The sequence below is a fragment of the Ambystoma mexicanum genome, chromosome 8, assembly GCF_040938575.1.
Source record: "Ambystoma mexicanum isolate Mex_15411 chromosome 8, UKY_AmexF1_1, whole genome shotgun sequence".
Taxonomy (NCBI): Eukaryota; Metazoa; Chordata; class Amphibia; order Caudata; family Ambystomatidae; genus Ambystoma; species Ambystoma mexicanum.
The window spans coordinates 1601987773-1602006831 of NC_090929.1; the positions used below are offsets into that span (position 1 = coordinate 1601987773).

A 19059-nucleotide genomic window follows, 5' to 3' on the forward strand; every position below is an offset into this window, starting at 1 on the left:
CTCCACGGTTTGAAGACCACTGCAATAGAGGTTTCTTTAAGAAGCTTCTGCAAGGCGGGTAGAAATGGATATAATAAGCTAGAAGTGGACAGGTTGCAAAGATGGACAAGTGGGGAAGCTTCCACAACTTCGATAATTCTGATGATCGGTCATGGCTTGCAACAGGATGTGAAGTATTCCGTACGCTTATATTTGCTAGTTTAATATTATGGTACACCATAACGCTATGTACAATACCATGTTTCAGAGAGAGGGACGGGTTCATGGAGAATTTACGAGCTCTGTGCGTGGTTTTGTACGTTTGTTTGTATGTGTACATATGTAGTACATAGTGCTGTCATGTGGCATAAATACTAGCAGCCTTTCATTTTTGTACCGTTTCTGGATGTTAAATCGACAAGGGATGTGTTAATTTACATCTCTGATTATCTTTGTGTAAATATTTAATTGAGAAAATATGGTAAGATTGATCTATGCTTCATCTAATATGGAATTTCATGGTGGAGGCAGCTGTAAGGGAATGACAGAAAAGCAACAAATGATGGCCTGAACTCCTGGGGCTAATGCTTGATCACTGGGAATGCCTCTGGGTAGCATTCCATTCCACCATTTGCAGACAGTCTCTCAATGCAGATGGGACCAACCACGTGCTAATCAGCCTTCACCCTGCATCAAAGGGAGCAGTCCAGTCCACTTTACAAAGCCATGTCCCCACTCCAGAGAACTGTCAGAGCCCATGTAAATATCCTTCATTATGAAGAGGGGCGCAATTAAACTTTCTGTGTAATCATGAATTACCTTCCTTCTGCAACTCACCTTATCTCTGTGTTCCTCCTGGTATAGCCTGGTTGGTTAAATTCCAGTATTGCTGACCCAACCATTCACCATGATTAATACATTGAGCCCCTTTGAGATGATTTATATTAAGAGCTATTGTTCAGGTGTCAAGAGACAATTTAGTTTTTGGTATATGGTGTATATAAAAGGTTGATATCCTAGTAATAATATTCGTTGAAGCTGGTCTCGCAGTACTATCTTGCATAAAGTCAGGCAACCATGTTGGTTATGAATCATAACCTGTTTTTCCTTCCAGGTGCTACTTAGCAGCTCAGTATATTTTCATATTACCTATTGTACTCCTGACATGGTGTGTGATTTCAGTCCCTTTTGCTAATAGTTGCAGATATATTTAGAAAAGGCCTCAAGCCCTATTGTACAGCTAATAGTGCCCCCAAACCTTGAACACACTCAAGGAACCACTATATGGTCATACACATTATGACAGACCTAGTTTACCAAATAGCCTAGAAATCTTTATTTTTCTATTATACTTGTATTGCCAATTCAAGTTGCACCATCCAAAACACATATCCAAACATATCCACTAAAGGCACAATCATGTGTGACTACTGTGTATCCTCATCTGACGTTCCTATAATCTCATGATGCTTTCCTCCTTTCATAATCTTTGCTCAGTCTCCCATTTTAACTCTTTTCACCTACACACATTCTTACCTTTACCTTTTTTCTTCTAACATGCATTTCCTCATCTTTCCATTATCTCTCATTTTCTTCCAGTCTTCCATGGTGTTCTTCCTCCAAGCGGAATGTCTGTTGTCTCTTCTTTCACACATCCCCCTCTCATCTCTTGTTTTCCCATTGTCTAGTTTTTCACCTCTTCCCACCTTTCTCGTCTCTTTAACTCCCACTTTCTCACCTCAAACATTCTCCCGTTCTCACTGCTCCCTTCCTCCCTTCTTCATCTCTGTTTTACTTTCCCTCTTTTCTCATTTTCAACTCTTACCACCTTGCTGACAATGGGATGCATGCACCGCAAGCCCTGGACTTTTTATTACAAAGGTACTAGGATATGCATGTTTACTTACCAAAATGACTTGTCGCATATGAAATTTAGTGTCATTGGGTAATTCTTGTTCTTTTTGTCATATGTAATATAAAGCTTGAAACGTGGAACATCTGATGTTTTTTGACGTATTCCTGAAAGTACAGGCACTGTCAGACTAAATTGAAAGGTTAATAAGGGTATAGTCAGATGAAAAATAAGCTAAATATGTCATGTGAAACATATAAAGTATCTATTATTTGGTTTCTATCTATAAAGATATATAGATGGACATTGTTCCTTAGGTATCCACTGATGTTACCGAAAAGAAAATAACGACTGGAATGTTGATGAAACAAATACCAAACAATAAATTTAAAGTGGGTGGGGGTAAGGGGTTAAAAGCTGTGGGAGGTGGTTCAGGGGAGTGGGGTTAAGGTAAACAGGGGACTTATAAAGCTATAGTCCTCTCTGATCATGCATATTTTCAAATTAATACTGGGAGTGTGGAATCTGCTGGGACGCTATGAGAAGCATTCAAGGTGGTGGCTAGGGGGGCAGCTATAGCAAAGTCGAATGGGATAGAGGGCAGCAATATGAGTGACCTGAGTAAAGCGGAGAGATGAAATCCAAACTACTGGAGGTGGGGAAATCCCCAGAGGTAGCAGAGAATATGATCCGACTACAGCAAACATGTAGAGGGCACTGGGAAAGGTTATGTAATTTGAATTAGAAGAAATATGTAGAGAGACAACACGCTGAAGGTGATAAGCCAGGCAGGCTGCTGGCATGTTTGTACAAGAGACCCCACGGCAAGTCATTAGGGCGGCTAAAGGAGCAGATGGACAGTTGCAAGATACCCAGGATTTGGTCAAGTGGCCTTGGCTGCTAGCGGTTCTGGAGAAATATGGGATAGGGCCGGAATATCTCAAATGGGTGAAGCTATTATACAGCGACCCGTTGGCCCGAGTCAAAACAGGAGCGACCATATCTGAACGTTGGCGATTGGGCAGGGGCACTCGACAAGGATGCCCTTGGTCCCCGATGTTATTTATCCTGGCACTAGAGCCCTTGGCGGCGTACCTTAGACAACAGTATGGTGAGGTCGGGATCAGTACCAAAGGAGGGCGGCACCTAATCTCGTTGATTGCGGATGATATGCTGTTATATTTACATTATCCTGAAGAGAATTTACAGTACATTCTGGAAGTTATGGAACAGTTTGCACAGTTGTCCGGCATAACGGTAAACCCTGGGATGTCCAGCATATTCCCTCTGGGTAGATACGCAGGGGTACCGGTGAGCAGACTCCCAGTACTGCAGATCAGGTGGGAACCCAAAACATTTAGGTACCTAGGAAATGACATTTATCATAAGATCGAGGTGGAATATGAGCAGAATACGGTTAAAGCAGTGGCCAAAATTAAAAACAGTATGATATTCTGGGCTAAGCGTCCATTGACCATGATGGGGAGGGTGGCACTGCTGAAAATGGTTGTACTGCCTAGGTTGTTGCATTATTTTGCCAATCCATACCTGATACCAAGACGCCTCTTTGTCGGTATACAGAACATGTGTAGAGGGTTCATATGGCACAACACCAGAAATAAGATCGCGTTGTGGAAGCTACAAAACCCGCATGAACGGGGGGGTTGTCTGCCCAATTTTGAAGTATATTTCTTGGCCAGCCAACTCCAATATGTGGCAAGGTGGTTGGTGGATGATGCCACGTCTGAATCCAAGTTGCTTATAGAAGAGTGTACCCCTCACTTTTTGAATGAATGGATGTGGTTACCAAACGGGAAGTGGAAAAGTGGGTCGAGACTGTTAGACGTGAGCAAAAAAGTATGGCAGAGAACCTGCCAGCTAATGGGAAATCCAGAGCCGTGTTCCCCACATATGCCATTAATAGCTTTAGATAGGATTGATCACCAAATAACGGGGATACTTAGAAGACAGTGGGAAACTAAAGGTGTAGCGACACTAGGAGATATCTGGCAGGAAGGTGTAGCGATACAATTTGAAGAATTGGTAAGTGACACTGGACTGCACCTGGGTCAGTACATCACATAAATAAATTAAGATAATTAAGAGTAAATGGCCCAGGACGGTGTTGGCACAGCAGCCCGACACTGTGATGGAAACATTCTGTGATGTGTCAGAGGGAGGACATGAGATCTCTCGTATATACGAGTTATTGATGACCCAAGTGGGAAAGGAAGTCACTAAAGTGAGAAGCGATTGGGAAAAGGATGGGGGTGAGTTCATGGGAGACGGGTTGTGGCGCAGGGTGCAAGGGTATCATAAAAAAGTCTCTAGGAATGTGAGACTACAACAAATTCAGTTGTTTGTTACCCACAGGGCGTATATGACCCGTGAGAAGATTACTAGGTTCAAAGATGCAGGGCCACAGGCGTGCCCGAAATGTGGAGAGGTGAACGCTGGAATGGCGCATATGTTCTGGACATGCCCTGAAATTAGGAGATTCTGGGGGGAGGTGGCACACCTGCTAGCTGAGAAAGAGATAATGGTGGATGATAATGGTGGATGTAGACTCACTATGGATGGGCATGCTTGGTGGGTTTCAACATGTAAGCAAACTCAAAGATTTGGCGTATATGCTGGCAAAACGTAAGATTGCTATGAGTTGGAAATCAAAGAGGAGGCCACGTGTGGAGGCCTGGTGGCAGGATCTCCAGAAGTGGGCGAAAGGGGGAGAGGAGGAGGCACATACATTGGTAGACTGGAGGCACCTAGAAGCGTCTCTGTTTGAAGGCAGAACGGATGACTCTGGGGAAGAGGGCTCCTCAACGGATGACATTGTGGACACACCCTGTTAAAGCGGCTGAGACTGATGGAAGTGAAGAACTGGCTATGGGGGCGGAGGGGTAGGGGTAAGAAAATTAAAAATGTGGTTTTATCATACGATTGTAATGCAAAGTTTTGATGTATAATGTTTGTATTAAACCTAATAAAAATTGTTTTAAAATAAAGGTAAACAGGGGACTTGGGGTAAGGAGGGATGGGTGGCCCAATTTAAAAAATGCAATATTTTTTTTCTGTTAAATTTCATTCAGTAGCATTTGGTTGGGTAAAATCCCATGGAACCGTTACTTAAGATGCCATGTCCATAAATGCATAGACTACAATTGTTAACGTATTGTTAATAGCTGTTAATTTTTGTTGCAACCCATCTCCAAGTATATTAACACATTTCTGGCTATATCGTAGCGCTTTGAAGTTGTGGCCTGGTTGGGTGGTGCTGATGTTAAAGGGGCTATGTTGACTGTAATTAATAATGGACTTTCCCAGCGCTCACTGTCTATTTGAATTGGTACTGTAAGTAAAGCCCTCCCCTTCATTTAATTTTAATCTGACCATTTACACAGTTTTCTCTCCTCCAGGTTTCCGCCGCACATGGTGCCACCACATCATAGTTTACACACAACCGGTATCCCTCATCCCGCCATAGTCACGCCAACGGTGAAACAGGAGTCTTCTCAGAGTGACGTTGGCTCCATGCACAGCTCGTGAGTATTTCTGTTCCTTTGCAGTTCTGTGTCTCGTACTTAGTTTGGTCGGCAATGCTCTTAACACAATTTGTGCAGAAATATGAAGTGCTGAATATCGACACTGCCATATGAACGTTGCGCAAAATAGCACAACACTCTTACACATTCCAATTGTGCAGAGGCGCCCCCGCCTATGCTATACCCACTCTCCACCGTTTGCTCTGGTGCATTTGCACTTCACAACGCCATGATGCCTTAGGGCGAACGTGCGCTTAATAAGTGTGCCTAACATAACATAACCGCATTCACTGATCCGTGACCCATCTCTTGTGCAGATTGGTGCTTTCCTTTATTCCGTTTCTTTCTTTTAACCAAGGCCACTTTGTGTGCTGGCATTTGAGGGCCAATGCTTTTAATGAAAAATAAAAACTGAAGTCCCTGCATACAAAGTGACTAAAAGCCAGGATTCAATCAAGATGCTTCTTATGACTTGACAGCCGTCAGCATCTCCATCAAAGCACTCTCACACATATTCTGAGAACCAAAGGGCTGTGGCCGTCATCTTCCACTCGTCCCTTTCCTTTTCCTTCTCCTCTCATATCACTTCTACTGCCCGCACCAGTCGCTTCCATCTTTACAATCTCCGTCGAGCCTCCCCCTTTTTCCTTTCTTGGCTACGAAACCTCTCATTTTCTCTTGCCTCAACTATTGCTCCAACTCTCCTTTGGCATTCCTTGTTCTCATCTTACTCCTCTTGGCTCTGTCTATATCACTCCGCTGTTAGTCTTCTCTCATTCTCATTCCTCACTCGTCTATTACCCTTCCCTTCGCTCAGCTTTGTTACTACCTTTTCAGATGTTTACATGGTCTTGCTCCAATCTGTCTTCCTCTGTCACTTTTTTACAACCTCCCCCCTGCCCCCTCTTGCCCCGTTTGCTCCCAAACTTTCTTTCTCCTCTCAGTTCCCACGCCCCCATGTGCTGTCTCTCGCTTTTGTCCCTTTTCCTTGCTGGCTACAAAACATTGGAACACTTTGCCTCTGGACATCCGTTCCATTTCTTCTCTTTATGTCTTTCATACTCGCTTAAAAAACCACCTCCTTTCTTACCTGTCCAACTTGTCGTCTTCTTATCGGTCTACCCGCTCTACATGTACCGCCATCATGACCATTATATTTATACCATTGCCTATAGGGCTTTGGCGAAAGCGCTCAATAAATATCAGTAAATACAAATAATAAATACAAATATGGAATTGCCCTATATCCTACTACATCATTGTAATCGAAATCAGACAGCCATTGAGTGGATAACAGTGGGTCCTTGTGGTGAAAACGCCACGGTGCCTTTGGGTTGCTGCGCGCTTTATAAATGTTAATACATAATAATAATAATTGTATTTGCAGCCTTGAATTTATTTAGTGCCCACTCATAAGAAATGTACACTATTTGCACTATTGGGCAGCTTAAAAAGGGTTCTCTTTTGACTGTTTACGAGAGCTGCATCATGGAGCCGCCTACAAGCTTCTGTAATGGTCTTGTAGGCACTATAATAGTGTCTCTTCATCATTTGCCTCATGTGTATCGTTCTCAAGCCTTCCAGGATACACATGTTGTCTTATGAAATGCACTTATATTTTGTCCTACTACTATTTTAATGGAGTGAACCGTTGATATCCCTTTAGATTAGTTCATTGTGGCTTTTATTCTTCAACTGATTTGATTGACTGAAGCAGTCTGTCTTCAGGACCTGACTGGGCTTCACTGATTGACCAAATGGTATATTGCTTGGAAATTCACTTTCTACGTGTGCCTCTGAAAAAAATGGGAGCGCTTACAAATGGGTTTTGCCCGCCTTTCCCCCCTACTTACCCACTTCGTCCCCAGTCTAAGTCGTCCTCAAAAACTCAATATTTTCAAATAACTAGAAATAAATATTTAATGATAGCATCTTTCTTGTGGCAGTCCATGTTGCAACCAGTGCAGTGTGATGTGTTTGTGAAGTGATTGTTATGACAGCCAACCATTGCATGTTGATGGTTTGTCAATAGCCATTGATGGGGAAAGGACGAACTGAATGAATTTTAAATTCAATGAGTCTCATTTCCTTCCTATATGTGTCCTTTTTGTCAGCATGTGAACCAGGCGGGAGGAGCGGGTGGGCGGGAATTGGAGGGGGGTGGGGGGGCCCAACTGAAAAGTATAAAATAAATAAAACCTCTAGCTCTGATTTCATGTTCTTATCAAGGAAGCACCAGGACTCCAAAAAGGAGGAGGAGAAGAAGAAGCCGCACATCAAGAAGCCGCTCAATGCCTTCATGCTCTACATGAAGGAGATGCGGGCCAAGGTGGTGGCGGAGTGCACGCTAAAGGAGAGCGCGGCCATAAACCAGATCCTCGGACGGAGGGTAAGTTGACATGAAGGACCGTGGCTTGACCAATTCCACACACGGGCTGGCCGCTGAAACAAACTCTCGCACCACAAAAAGTCTGTTTGGTGCCGGTAGTACACAAAAAATGTTTGGGTCTTGCTGGTAGTGGGAGCTTTTGCTTGACTGAAAGAGGCATATTAGCCTTTGAAACAACGCAAGAGCCCTTTTAAGATGAATCACTGAATACAGATGAAAAAGGGTAAGCATAAGGAAAGCTACATCAGTTGACAAGTCAAGTCTTTTTTAAATGTATAAGTCATTGGAGCCAGAGGTGTAGTTTAATAAAAGGTATATGTGTTTCAAAATTGTATTATTATGACATAGCCTAATACCAGGGTTGGTCGCCATTACAGCACCCCTTCATGCGAAGTATAAGCATAGAGTTGGGGAAAGGAGTACGTTGCGAGTGGGCTTTAGCTTTTGGACTGGCTATTAACCATTGGCTGTATTTTCTTTCTTTCTTTCTCTCCATCTGATTTAGTGGCACGCATTATCCAGGGAAGAACAAGCTAAATACTATGAGCTTGCCAGAAAGGAGCGGCAGCTGCACATGCAGCTCTACCCCGGCTGGTCCGCACGGGATAACTATGTAGGTGGCTATGTAGGTGGATATTTTTTCTGTAGTAGATTTGTAGAATGTAATGTTGATTATCTGTCATTTGTTTTAAACTAAACCACGCAATACACGCACCACTGTTTTGAGTGTTCTGTCCCTCTGCAACCATGCATGCCCTAAAATGTGTGCACATAAATTACCTTGCCTCAAAATGGCCACCGCAATTTGCATGTTGGCATATTCTCAGAATCTGTGTGTTTGGATGTGATTGCACGAAAAACACCCCTCTCTCTGTTGAACCGCACGTGCCTCCCGCAAAAGCAAACGCAAACTGTGTCATCACGTGCAGTTGCCGTGAAAGGCAGAATAATGAGAGATCCTCGCTGATGAGTATGGGACTGTTAAACCAGAGCTAGCAGTGTGCCAACTCTCCTGCCGAAGGACCACCACATGTTCCCACCTTGCACCTTCAAGTTTAAAGACTGACAATATGCATGTTTTTGTAAAGATATGTTGTTCTTTAGAAAAGTCAAATATGCACACTTGCCAAAGCTTTGTAACCATCAGTTTCAAAGAGGAACCACATCTTTGTCTGGAAGGGGGTGGGATGGGTTTTGCTATCTTTCCTAGCATACAGTCAGATAGTTTGTGAAAGTCTGACTTCTAGGACAGACCACGGTGGACAGGATGAATATTACAGGAATGCTACCCCTCGCACTCCTGAAGTCACTGTAGGGTGTTCACTCTCTCTATATTTCTGCTGGGTAAAATAGATGTAGGTGCCATCCATGGCAAAGTTGCTGGCTGCGTGGCCAAGTTCAACAGATCATTTACATTTTTCTACATGCCTGGCCCTGAGGCGTTGCTACCACGAGCCATGGGAGTCAGATGAGGAGATGGACGAGGAAAGGCGAGGGCTGCTCTCTTGTAAGTCTGTTGGGCACCAAAGCTTCACTCGGCCCGTGCTTTCTGGCTTTGCCACATGCTAAAAGTAGAAATGTAGTTTGTCCAGTAAAATGGCAGTGGGAGCTCAATGAATCGCTCAAGATGTTGTGTATCCCAACATGTCTCTCTGGTCCTGAACAGGCTCATTCATGATCAAGTAGCCTTCAGGCCTGTACAGGACTGTCTAGGAATTTGGAAGCTTATGCTGATGTCGCACTAAGGGATCACATGATAAAATACTTGACGCACACTGGTCTGCACCTGGGCTTGTGTCATTTGTCAGGAAATAAACCTGAGGATCCCAAAAACCTTCCTTATAGTATATTGTGAATCATGTAATATTGCATTATTACTATATATATATATAGAGAGAGAGATTGTGTTATAGTTCACAAAGAACGTTTCACATTACACAACACTACAATTTTAAAATATTTCATGTAACGTTCCTATTTACTCATAAAATACAAAGCAAGACAAAAAAAACTTTAAAAAGAAATTTCAGGACCAGGCTTAATTCACTGTATTTAGCAATTTTGTAGTTGACATTTTCATAGCGTATTGAACTTCATCTCTTCTAAAACAAACCAGGTCACTTTACATTTACTGTGTACGTATGAAACATGAGACGTAACAAATGCTAAAAGTTATATTCAATTATTTTGATACTATAAAATCCTAACTTAGTTTGGGTCACAAGCCCATGTATGGGCTATGCTTCTCAGAGATGTGATGTAGAGGTATTCTCACAGTCTCATGAGAGTAGGCGGCATTAACCATTGTCTAGCCTGGAGGTCTGCCGCCTGGGGCACTCCAGATGTTTTGGACTACAGCGATCCTCAGCGCTAACCAGCATTAGCAATGGTGAGGATCACGTGAGTCTCGGTGCAAAACATCTGGAGAGCCAAAGGTTACAGACCTTTTTGTACCTCGCCATAAATGGCAATTCTGCAGCTACAAATAGTCTTGTGGCCTAAAGCAGGAAGTACTCCATGACAAAAAGAACCATTCCCGAGGGAGAGAGCGAGAGAGAGAGAGAGAGACCTACAAAGTGAACCATTGATTGTTCCATATTTTTGAATTTTCGAAGTTTTGCATAATCCCTGATAACATCAAGATTGTTGTTGCAAATTAATGACCCATCAGTTCTCTTGGAATCATGGTCGCAAGGGCAGCATGACTCAATGCATGTGAGAGTACTGACAACAAGAATTGATCCGGAGCAGATTCCATGAGATTGCTCCCAAAGAGGGTTGTTTCCAGATTCTGTCAGACTCATTGGCACTAACGTGATAAGCAAACATGAAGAAGGATGTTGCACATTTCTTGTCAATGTACGAGTACCGAAATGCATCACTTTGCGCTGTGATTGGATCATAGTGTAAACCCTTACTTTGAGAGACCGCTTGCTTTTCAGGGCAGATTATTCCATATGACTTTTGAAATGCAAGCATTCAGAAGCCTCAGCCATTCATGCCCAATGAAAAATGACAACTAAACTAAATGCATTTGGAATTCGCATGTTGAGGTGGAAGTAACTGTGTGCTGTTACGGGATAGCATTCAAAAGACGCATGTTTACTTTGAATCCTGCTAATTTGTTTGCTTTTTTGATAAAATATTCCTTTCTGTGAAATGTTAAACTGTTCCTAATTTTAACTTTGAACTTTTCGAGCAGGGCAAGAAGAAGAAGAGGAAAAGGGATAAGCAGCCTGGGGAGAGCAATGGTAAGTCCAGTTGCTGTATCGAGACGTTAGTTACCTGGTTGAGCTTACTTCTTAGACAGCCTCGTGTGAACGTGCCGTCCTTTAGGTCATTTGATGTGGCGTTGTTGGTACATAAACTCGTTCTTGCATGCACAATCCTATGATTTAATTATGTTATGATTCTTAAACAGATAAACTTTACAGAGGTGTAGTCTCTAATGCCGTCTTGGTCTGCGAATGGGTTGGTGTGTTTGATATTGCTGCAAGCTGATGCATGTATGACGCTGGTTAAGTGCCTTTTCTCAGGTTATATTAAGGAGGTTTTCCTTTTTTCATCCACTTTTAAAATACTGCATAGACCATCCCGTGACGATTTGTAGAATATATATCAGTGCTGATGTCCCGACTTTGTATAATTTGTTCTTTTTTTTCAGAACACAACGAATGTTTCCTAAATCCTTGCCTTTCACTTCCTCCGATTACAGGTGCTGCTCCCATTTTCAGTCATTCCAATACTTTTTATTATCATTATTTTAATAATATAACAATCATTAACACCATTCAGAGTTTATGCACATGAAACATTCCTCATATTAAGTAGACTTTTAGAAAGTTCCATGCCCGTGCCATACCTTCCACCCACTCACTCATTTTAAAAGATTGTCGCTTGTCACTTTTTTAAAATGGAACTGTATAAAAGCAGACAGTTTGTGCATATGTGCAAATCGAATATGCAGTATTTCTTTTATAAAAGCGACTGATGCTTGAATATCAGCATCGGCAGTGAACCTCCTTAATCTAATTGCATTGTTTTTTCATTGTCCCCGCTAAGTAACCCTGCTAGAGCTTGCATGTGCAATCCGCATGGCGCCCTGCTTGCGCTAATTCTCGCGCACTTCGCATCTCTTGCTGCTGCTAACCTGCCCACCTTTCAATTCTACTCACTCTTGTCCATTCCTCTTTTTTTTAATTTTACATTTAGCACGCTAATAACTTTTTTCTTTTAATTTGAAACTAAAAAAAATCAAGATAAATAACAGATGAAAGCTGAATGTTTCCAAAGCTGCAATATCCCATGGCGCGGCCTAAATATTTGACCCTTGACATGGGCATGTGTGGGAAAGACAGTAGAGCGCGTCCAGCATGTGACTCCATTCTCCGCTTCTCTTTCCCGACCTCTTTCTTTCTCCACACCTCTTTAATAATTTAAGCAGAACTCACATGCCGTCAGAGACGTCCTTTTAGGAAGGGATACTGCAGCTTTTCATTGCACCAGCTAATTAAAAAAACTCAATGATACAAACGTGATTTATTGACTTTATTTAAATTTCTTTTAATACTTTAAAATGAAAGTCTATACTTTTGCGATTAGTAACAAGTTCATTGATTTATTTTCTTTTTTAATTTTTATTCCTATCTCTCTTTTTCCTGTTTCTGTCTTTTCTGTGCTCGCTTCTGTCTTGACCTCATTCAGACCTGAGCGCTCCCAAGAAATGCAGAGCGCGCTTTGGCCTTGATCAACAGAATAACTGGTGCGGCCCTTGCAGGTGTGTATAGCTGTCTGGGAACTCTATGCTCTCGCTGGTTGCAGTCGGTCTTTACGCCTCCTTCCCTCCCCTCCCAGCCACCTCTCTACCTCTGTGTTGTGATATGGACTGGATGTTCCTTGGGGCCACCACTAGCAACATAGTCATCGGAACACCACTGCCGAACACTTATGACTTGTGATATGTGATATTTGGAGCTTTAAGGTAACATGGGGACGTATCCCTATCTAACGAGCAATTTCTATTGGGGTGGTGGCAGAGGGGCACCAGAGGTTCCCTGTGGCTTCATTTCCTTTCCATATTACAACATTGAACGTGGAACAGTGACATTGTTTTTTTTAATTTTTTTACTTTTTTGTTTGAAATGGAAACCTGAAAAACCGACACACTCCCGTGTCAGCTTTTCTGACAGTTTCCAGCTGCCAGTTCTCCCGTGTGTAGTGTGTTGGTGGGGGGAGATTGCCCTGTACAACCGAGATGACTGAAAAGTGAGCTCTAGGTTACGAGTCGGCACGCATTTCAGTTCTCCACTATTTTTGTTGTTGTTTTTTGTTCTACCTCACACTAACAGATGCAAATGCTCCAAAGAAGTGCCGGGCACTGTTCGGGCTTGACCGACAGAATTTGTGGTGCAAGCCATGCAGGTATACAGAAGAAGGCCTCTGGGATTGAACCAGTTGAACTCTCTATCCGTCTTGGTTTAATTCTGTGATTTAGATTTTTACTTGTCTATACTTCACTGCTCCCTTCCAAAATTGATTGAAAAAAAAAAATCTGCGTCCTTTTCGAAACTTCTTACTAACAAATGTTCTACTCATTCTCTTTTTCTGTCTCTGTTGACCTATGAAATGCCCTGCTTGAAGAGCTGGGAGCCCTCTGACATTTATGGGCAAATATAGGTTAATTCCTAAAAGATTGTAGTGGACATTTTTTGTGCCTTCGCCATATAGTCGAATGGTCTTCTGTCAGACTAGTATTTATTCAGTTTATTCAGGGAAAGATTCACTTTAGATTTTTGTAATGACTCACTGAGACCTCTGTAGTCTTCACACAGGACTCTTGGAAAGTTAAGAATGCCTTCACGGCAAACTGAAAGCGTTTGCCCCCTTCAAAGAGATGCTTCAGCTCTCGATCGGTCTATATGGACTTCATCCCTGGAGTATTCCCAAAGGTCAGAACTGCTAGTCTTTCTTTCCTGCAGACTTCATTGGCTAAGTGTTGCAATGTGCTCCCACATTGCATGTGGCTGATATTCTACCTCAGGGTCCAAGCGCAGAAAATAACGCAACTATCTTAAAATCATCCTAGATGACTAACAATAGATCAGCCTTATAAAAGATAAGATAAAATAGGCAATAAGGGCCGCTGCCCAAGATTAACGTAGCTTCTCTCAACGAATTCAATGAAGCCAGCACTCTATTCCACTTCAAGAAGATGAAATGTTATCCTATAAGAGGTGTCTGGTAGTCGCAAAATTGCCAGACTGTGTAAAAGTGGTGTCCTCTATAAAGCTAACCAGAGGTTCATGCCATATTACACAAATAACAATCACTACACTTGGGTTGGGAGTAAGGATGAAAGCCCTGTGTGAGGGTTAGGTAGTCTAATGCGGGTTAATTGCCACAAATTGGCACTGTACAGCAGCCATTAATGCATGCCCCAGATGTATTTTTGTAATATGGGGTAACGTTAAGTTCTTTTTCTCGACTTCCCAGACCAATACACTGAGATTTCTTTGATTCTTTTTTTGTAGCTACACTGGTGGCCAACATCACGCATCGCTATCCCCACTTGCTGCTGCGACCATGATGCACCATTATAGTGACTGGCTATGGTGAAAATGAATATACCATGATGCATCATGATGATCAGCTTACATAGGTACCGTGTGCGATGATGGCGACCATCAATGTAGTTCATTAACATAAACATGTATATTGTTTTTGCATTTTTCTGTGCCTTTATGCAGCATTCACAATGTACTCTGCACTGCTTTCCACAATGACGAATCCACATTTCAAGGTTAACATACACACACAAGCGTGGCTCTCCACTCGCGAGGGTTTATGGTTTGCGGACATTCTCATTGCTGATCCATACCACTCCACCAGCATGGTTGTCTCCATCAGCTTTAAGCCTCAGAGTGGAGATGTGTCTCTCCTTGGGTTTTGCAAGAGTTGTGGCATTTGTAGATACATTGTCAAGTGTGAAGATTAATTTAAATCGGTGACATTTTGAGCCCATATTCGAATTCAACATTTGAACTGTTATAATTTTTTAGAGTCGATATTTCTCAAAGGCACTAGAAGAAATTGAGCGGTCAATTTATCGAAATTAATCGCTTGCAATCCTCGTTTTTTTGTTAACCTTGTAACTGCTGTAGTAATACTGTTTTTATTTATAAAACTTAGGCAGAGCAGTACCCCAGTAGCCCTATGGGCATTTATCAGAGGCTCCAAGCTGCCTTTTTGGTGGCAAATTTGAGGGCAAATACCTCATAAAAGGTTCAAGCAGAGAATCGGCCCCATTGAAACGAATGCCTGTTATCATTAAAACCTGTTAGCGACCTGATATCCTAGATTATCCTCCCACCATACCAAAGATTGTTAACACTTCATGTGCCAAGAGCCAAAGACTTGCCGCTTTGACAATCCTCCGGGATGCCAAAAGGCTTGTATCATTTTGTGAAAATAATGAACAAACTTAATTCTGCATATCAGCTGTGTTTAGGCGTGGATATACCTTAGACTTTACAATCTTTTCAAACTAGAAACCACCAGTAAAGCAAATTGTCCAATAAGAGAAGATTTCAATTAAACTCGAGAAGCAGATTCCTCTTGAATAAATCTCTAACACAGGTTAAGTGCTCTTGTTCAACCAAGCTCATTTTGTAAGTGAGATATAGATGCAGGTTAGAAGTTATGGGGCATGTTTATTTGAATGAGACTTAAAGCCATACTTTTCTGTGACTTTATACCACCACACCGGCAACGAATGGAAGCTGCTTCCCAGCTTTTCGTGAAGAGGAACTATATTTCCACTGGCTAGGCACCATTAAAACTTTCACCTGCAAGCAGCAGCCACCAAACGATTTCCATTCTCTTGTGTGTGTGTTTCCCTTTGCGGAGAGCAGTGTTGCACTGATCAAGTATTCTAATGCACAGGCACCCTTACAAAAATGCCTTCCGCAGCAACCCTTAAGTCTGTATTAGTGAACTTCTTCTGCACAGACGGCTAAGGATGAAGCACCTTGTCCTGCAATTTTCTGTTCAACTCTTTCATGTCATTGTGGTTGCTGGCTTCTTTTTCCCTGGCGTGAAGCTGGGCTGGAACTTAACTATGAGGCCATAGTCAAAATGTGTCTGGAAATTCTCCCGATGTGTCCTGAACGCTCAATAAACAACATGCACTTGCCATTTTTTTCAGTTAGCAACAATGTAAACCCACTTGGCATGCGATTCTTGCTTAAAGATTGGGGCTTCGGATTTCATACATAGCCCAAGTTTCTGATGCTTCTAACTAGTAGAGATTCATTTGCCCTCGAGATACCAGTCCATAATTCTGTAATATTATGTATATTCTCAGTCATTCTGTGTTAGGGTTATTTCCACGTTAATTCACCCACCGTAAACCTTGCCTGACCTTTCCATGTAGACTGATTGATAAACGAGGCAAAAAAAGAGTTATGCAAACTATTATCAAATTAGTTTTAAATCTCTTTAAACTATTTTTAATGAAATTAAACGCGTACACAACCAGTTGGCGTACACATGTATTTACACAGTTTGCAAATGTTTGTTAGTTTGGAGAAAAACTGTGCAAGCGGCCTTGACCCAACCTTCCAGAAGAACGTCTATGACCACACAATGATAACATCATAAGAACTGCTCTTACATAAGCCCATAACCCACAAGGACGAAGTCATGTCTTCTGTACGAGGGCACGCTGAGCTATTAGCAGGGGAGATATATGCCTGTTTTAATGTTAGCACAGTCTTTCCTCAACAGGATATGCAGAAGAAGTGAGCTATGCCAGTAAAGATGAGAAATGTTATAAAGGATATGCAGAGCAGCTTGGTCTGTTTTTGATTTTGCTTTAGTTTCGAGGGGGAGAAGAGGGCACTTTCGAGGATCACTTAACCTAAAATGCCAGTATTTACACACCTCTTTAAATAAAAAAAAATCTGTTATTTTCTGGACTTAGCCAGTCACAAGAGAGAATTCCTTCGGGAGACACATATCTGCTTGATATCTGACCATCTTTCCTGGGGCGAGCTAGAAACAGCTGGCTTGCCTAGCTTGCCAAGGCAAGAGTGTAGCATACCCGAAATGCCCACACCTCCTAGTAGTGTAGCACTGTGCTTCTGTCGATTAGTAGGGATTGCCAGAGTGAGGGCGAGTGAGGACAGGCCAAGATCGCAGAGAGGAGCTACTGTCAGAGATAATCCCAAGTTCTGCTGCAGGTCATTTGTGTCATCATCTCGTGAATAACCAGAGGTGTTCTCTCTTGGTGGAGGGTTGTATTCTGGCTCTTGACAAATTCTTTATTTCCGCTTCCCAAAATGAACCCGTTTGGTTAAATCTGTTGTTTCTTTATTCTGATACAAGCAGTCTTTGAATTTGGACTAGAGTGATGGTAGGTATTTGGACTGAACCCTTCCTTCTCGGTGTGTGTAGTGCTCCCCGTCTCACCTTCCCACCCGCTTGTGTTCTTTTTCTTTTGTATCCATTTACACATCACCTGTGCTTTGTGTTGTTTGATTTTAGCTCAGAAACCATCACCTTGTGTATTGTGCATGCATTGCCATTGTGTTACCCATCTCAGACCTGGGCTGTTCATCTTCACCGTTCTTTTAAAAAAGGGACAGGCGGAGGCCTGCATGGACTCTGTCTCCCACCGTACACGCCACACGGCAGGCTAATGGTGTACAAGGTGCATGATTTGTCGTGGGAGTGCGGTGACACAGTGTCACTCCAGTGACAGGCCTCTCTTTACATAAGCGCGCGTTTAGGTCAAGAGTGTGGGCTATCCATTCCTTTTCAAGTTTTGCAATGTTAGGAAGTATTTGTAAGATGCATTGTATGACATTTGCATGGACGTTTGGAACTGATGGCTGGCTGCGATGGGTGATGGCACACTTGCCTAGTTATCCTGGCTGCTCTTGGTGTGCCTGTGATGGCTTATCTTCTGGTTCGGTTGCTGAATATGGGGGTGTGGGGATCATCTCCTTAGAAGTCCCAAGTAGTAATACCAAACTTGACAGCCTTCAAATACATTTTGGGTTAATTTCATTCATGGGGGCCCTAGGTACAAATAAAGTACTTACGTCACACAGCGCCTCCAACACTGTTTCTATACATGGGGAGTAGATCGCACCACTGCAACCTCAACTTCAGTTTTCAAATTGCTTGCATCCCTTCTCTAGACTCTGTTCAGTGTTCCGGTTGGAAATAAGAATCTCCTGTTCTTTTGTGCGCCGTTATTGACCCTGTGGAGAAGTTGATGGCCTTTAAATACCATTCCACTAAAATAGTGGAAATCCCTCACTATATCTTACAAATGAATGCATGCATTTATCCATTCCATTCCCGTTGTGAATAGACAACTGTTGGTTCTCGGTAAACATTCCTGTCAAGCTGGTCAGATAGCACAGCAAGTAGAGCGCTCGCTTTGACATCAGTGCAGAGCCTGCCGACGCAGGTTTCAATACCGGCAGGGCCAAACTCAGCCTTTCATCCTTCTGAGGTGGATAAATGAGCACCACACACCATGGGTAATAAGTAGCGCTCATATGCCTGAGGGTTTGTAGCGATATATATATGCAAAATATTAAAGCGTCAATTTTTCCTGCATTAGCCCGTAGAATGAAGCTGCTTCTATGTATTAGCAAATGCCTTGAGAAAGCAACAGAGGGAGCACAAAACACTTGAAAGCAAAGTGGCATCGTATGAATAAAACATTTTTTGCGCAAGAATTAGGTTGTATACTCTGTTTACTTTTAAAACTCTCGGCGGCTAGTGTTAGTAGAATACTCCTATTGTCACCCCTTTCAGCAGTAGAAAACAAACAACCAATCCCATCCAGCATTTCATCCAGGCACAGTGCAAAGGCAGTATCCACCACCCTCTCCCGGCTCCCTCCAGAATCATTCCCAGGCAGGGATGACTGAAAAAGCAAAGTTTCCATATATTTGGCACTTGCATATAGGAAGTTCTAGTTCTGTAGAACCACATTTTATGTGATGTAAGGAGCACCTTTTGGTGACCAGCGTTAGTGGTGTGATGGCTGCTTGGCAGTGGGGGCTGGGCCCCACCATGCCCTGCTACTGCTCTACCACAACCTCTACACTGTTAGCACAGGGGCACTACTCACTCACTATGGCTCTGATTTACAAAAAGAGCTTTACAATGGGGAAAATCCCATTGAGAAAGGATTTGCAAATCTAGGCAATGTTTTCAAAGCACTTTTGTTGTGCAATGTTAGATCTCTTGCAACTTTAATAGCAATACATTGTAGTAAA

At 42.6% G+C, this 19059-nt stretch overlaps 1 protein-coding gene across 50 annotated transcripts in view; it reads left to right on the forward strand.

Moving 5' to 3' along the window:
- The window catches only part of TCF7L2 (transcription factor 7 like 2), a 602916-nt gene that overhangs the window by 576116 nt on the left and 7741 nt on the right, over positions 1–19059 (forward strand). For 6 of the 50 annotated variants that reach the window (XM_069611813.1, XM_069611822.1, XM_069611809.1 and 3 more), the window contains 6 exons: positions 5248–5373; positions 7603–7762; positions 8268–8375; positions 10965–11013; positions 11427–11477; positions 12467–12539. In XM_069611813.1, coding sequence (XP_069467914.1) covers positions 5248–5373; positions 7603–7762; positions 8268–8375; positions 10965–11013; positions 11427–11477; positions 12467–12539 — 567 coding nt within the window. Of the gene's footprint in view, positions 1–5232; positions 5374–7578; positions 7763–8267; positions 8388–10964; positions 11014–11426; positions 11478–12466; positions 12544–13110; positions 13185–14292; positions 14422–19059 lie in introns of those variants that run through there. The other 44 variants (XM_069611797.1, XM_069611801.1, XM_069611811.1 and 41 more) reach the window with 25 other exon arrangements.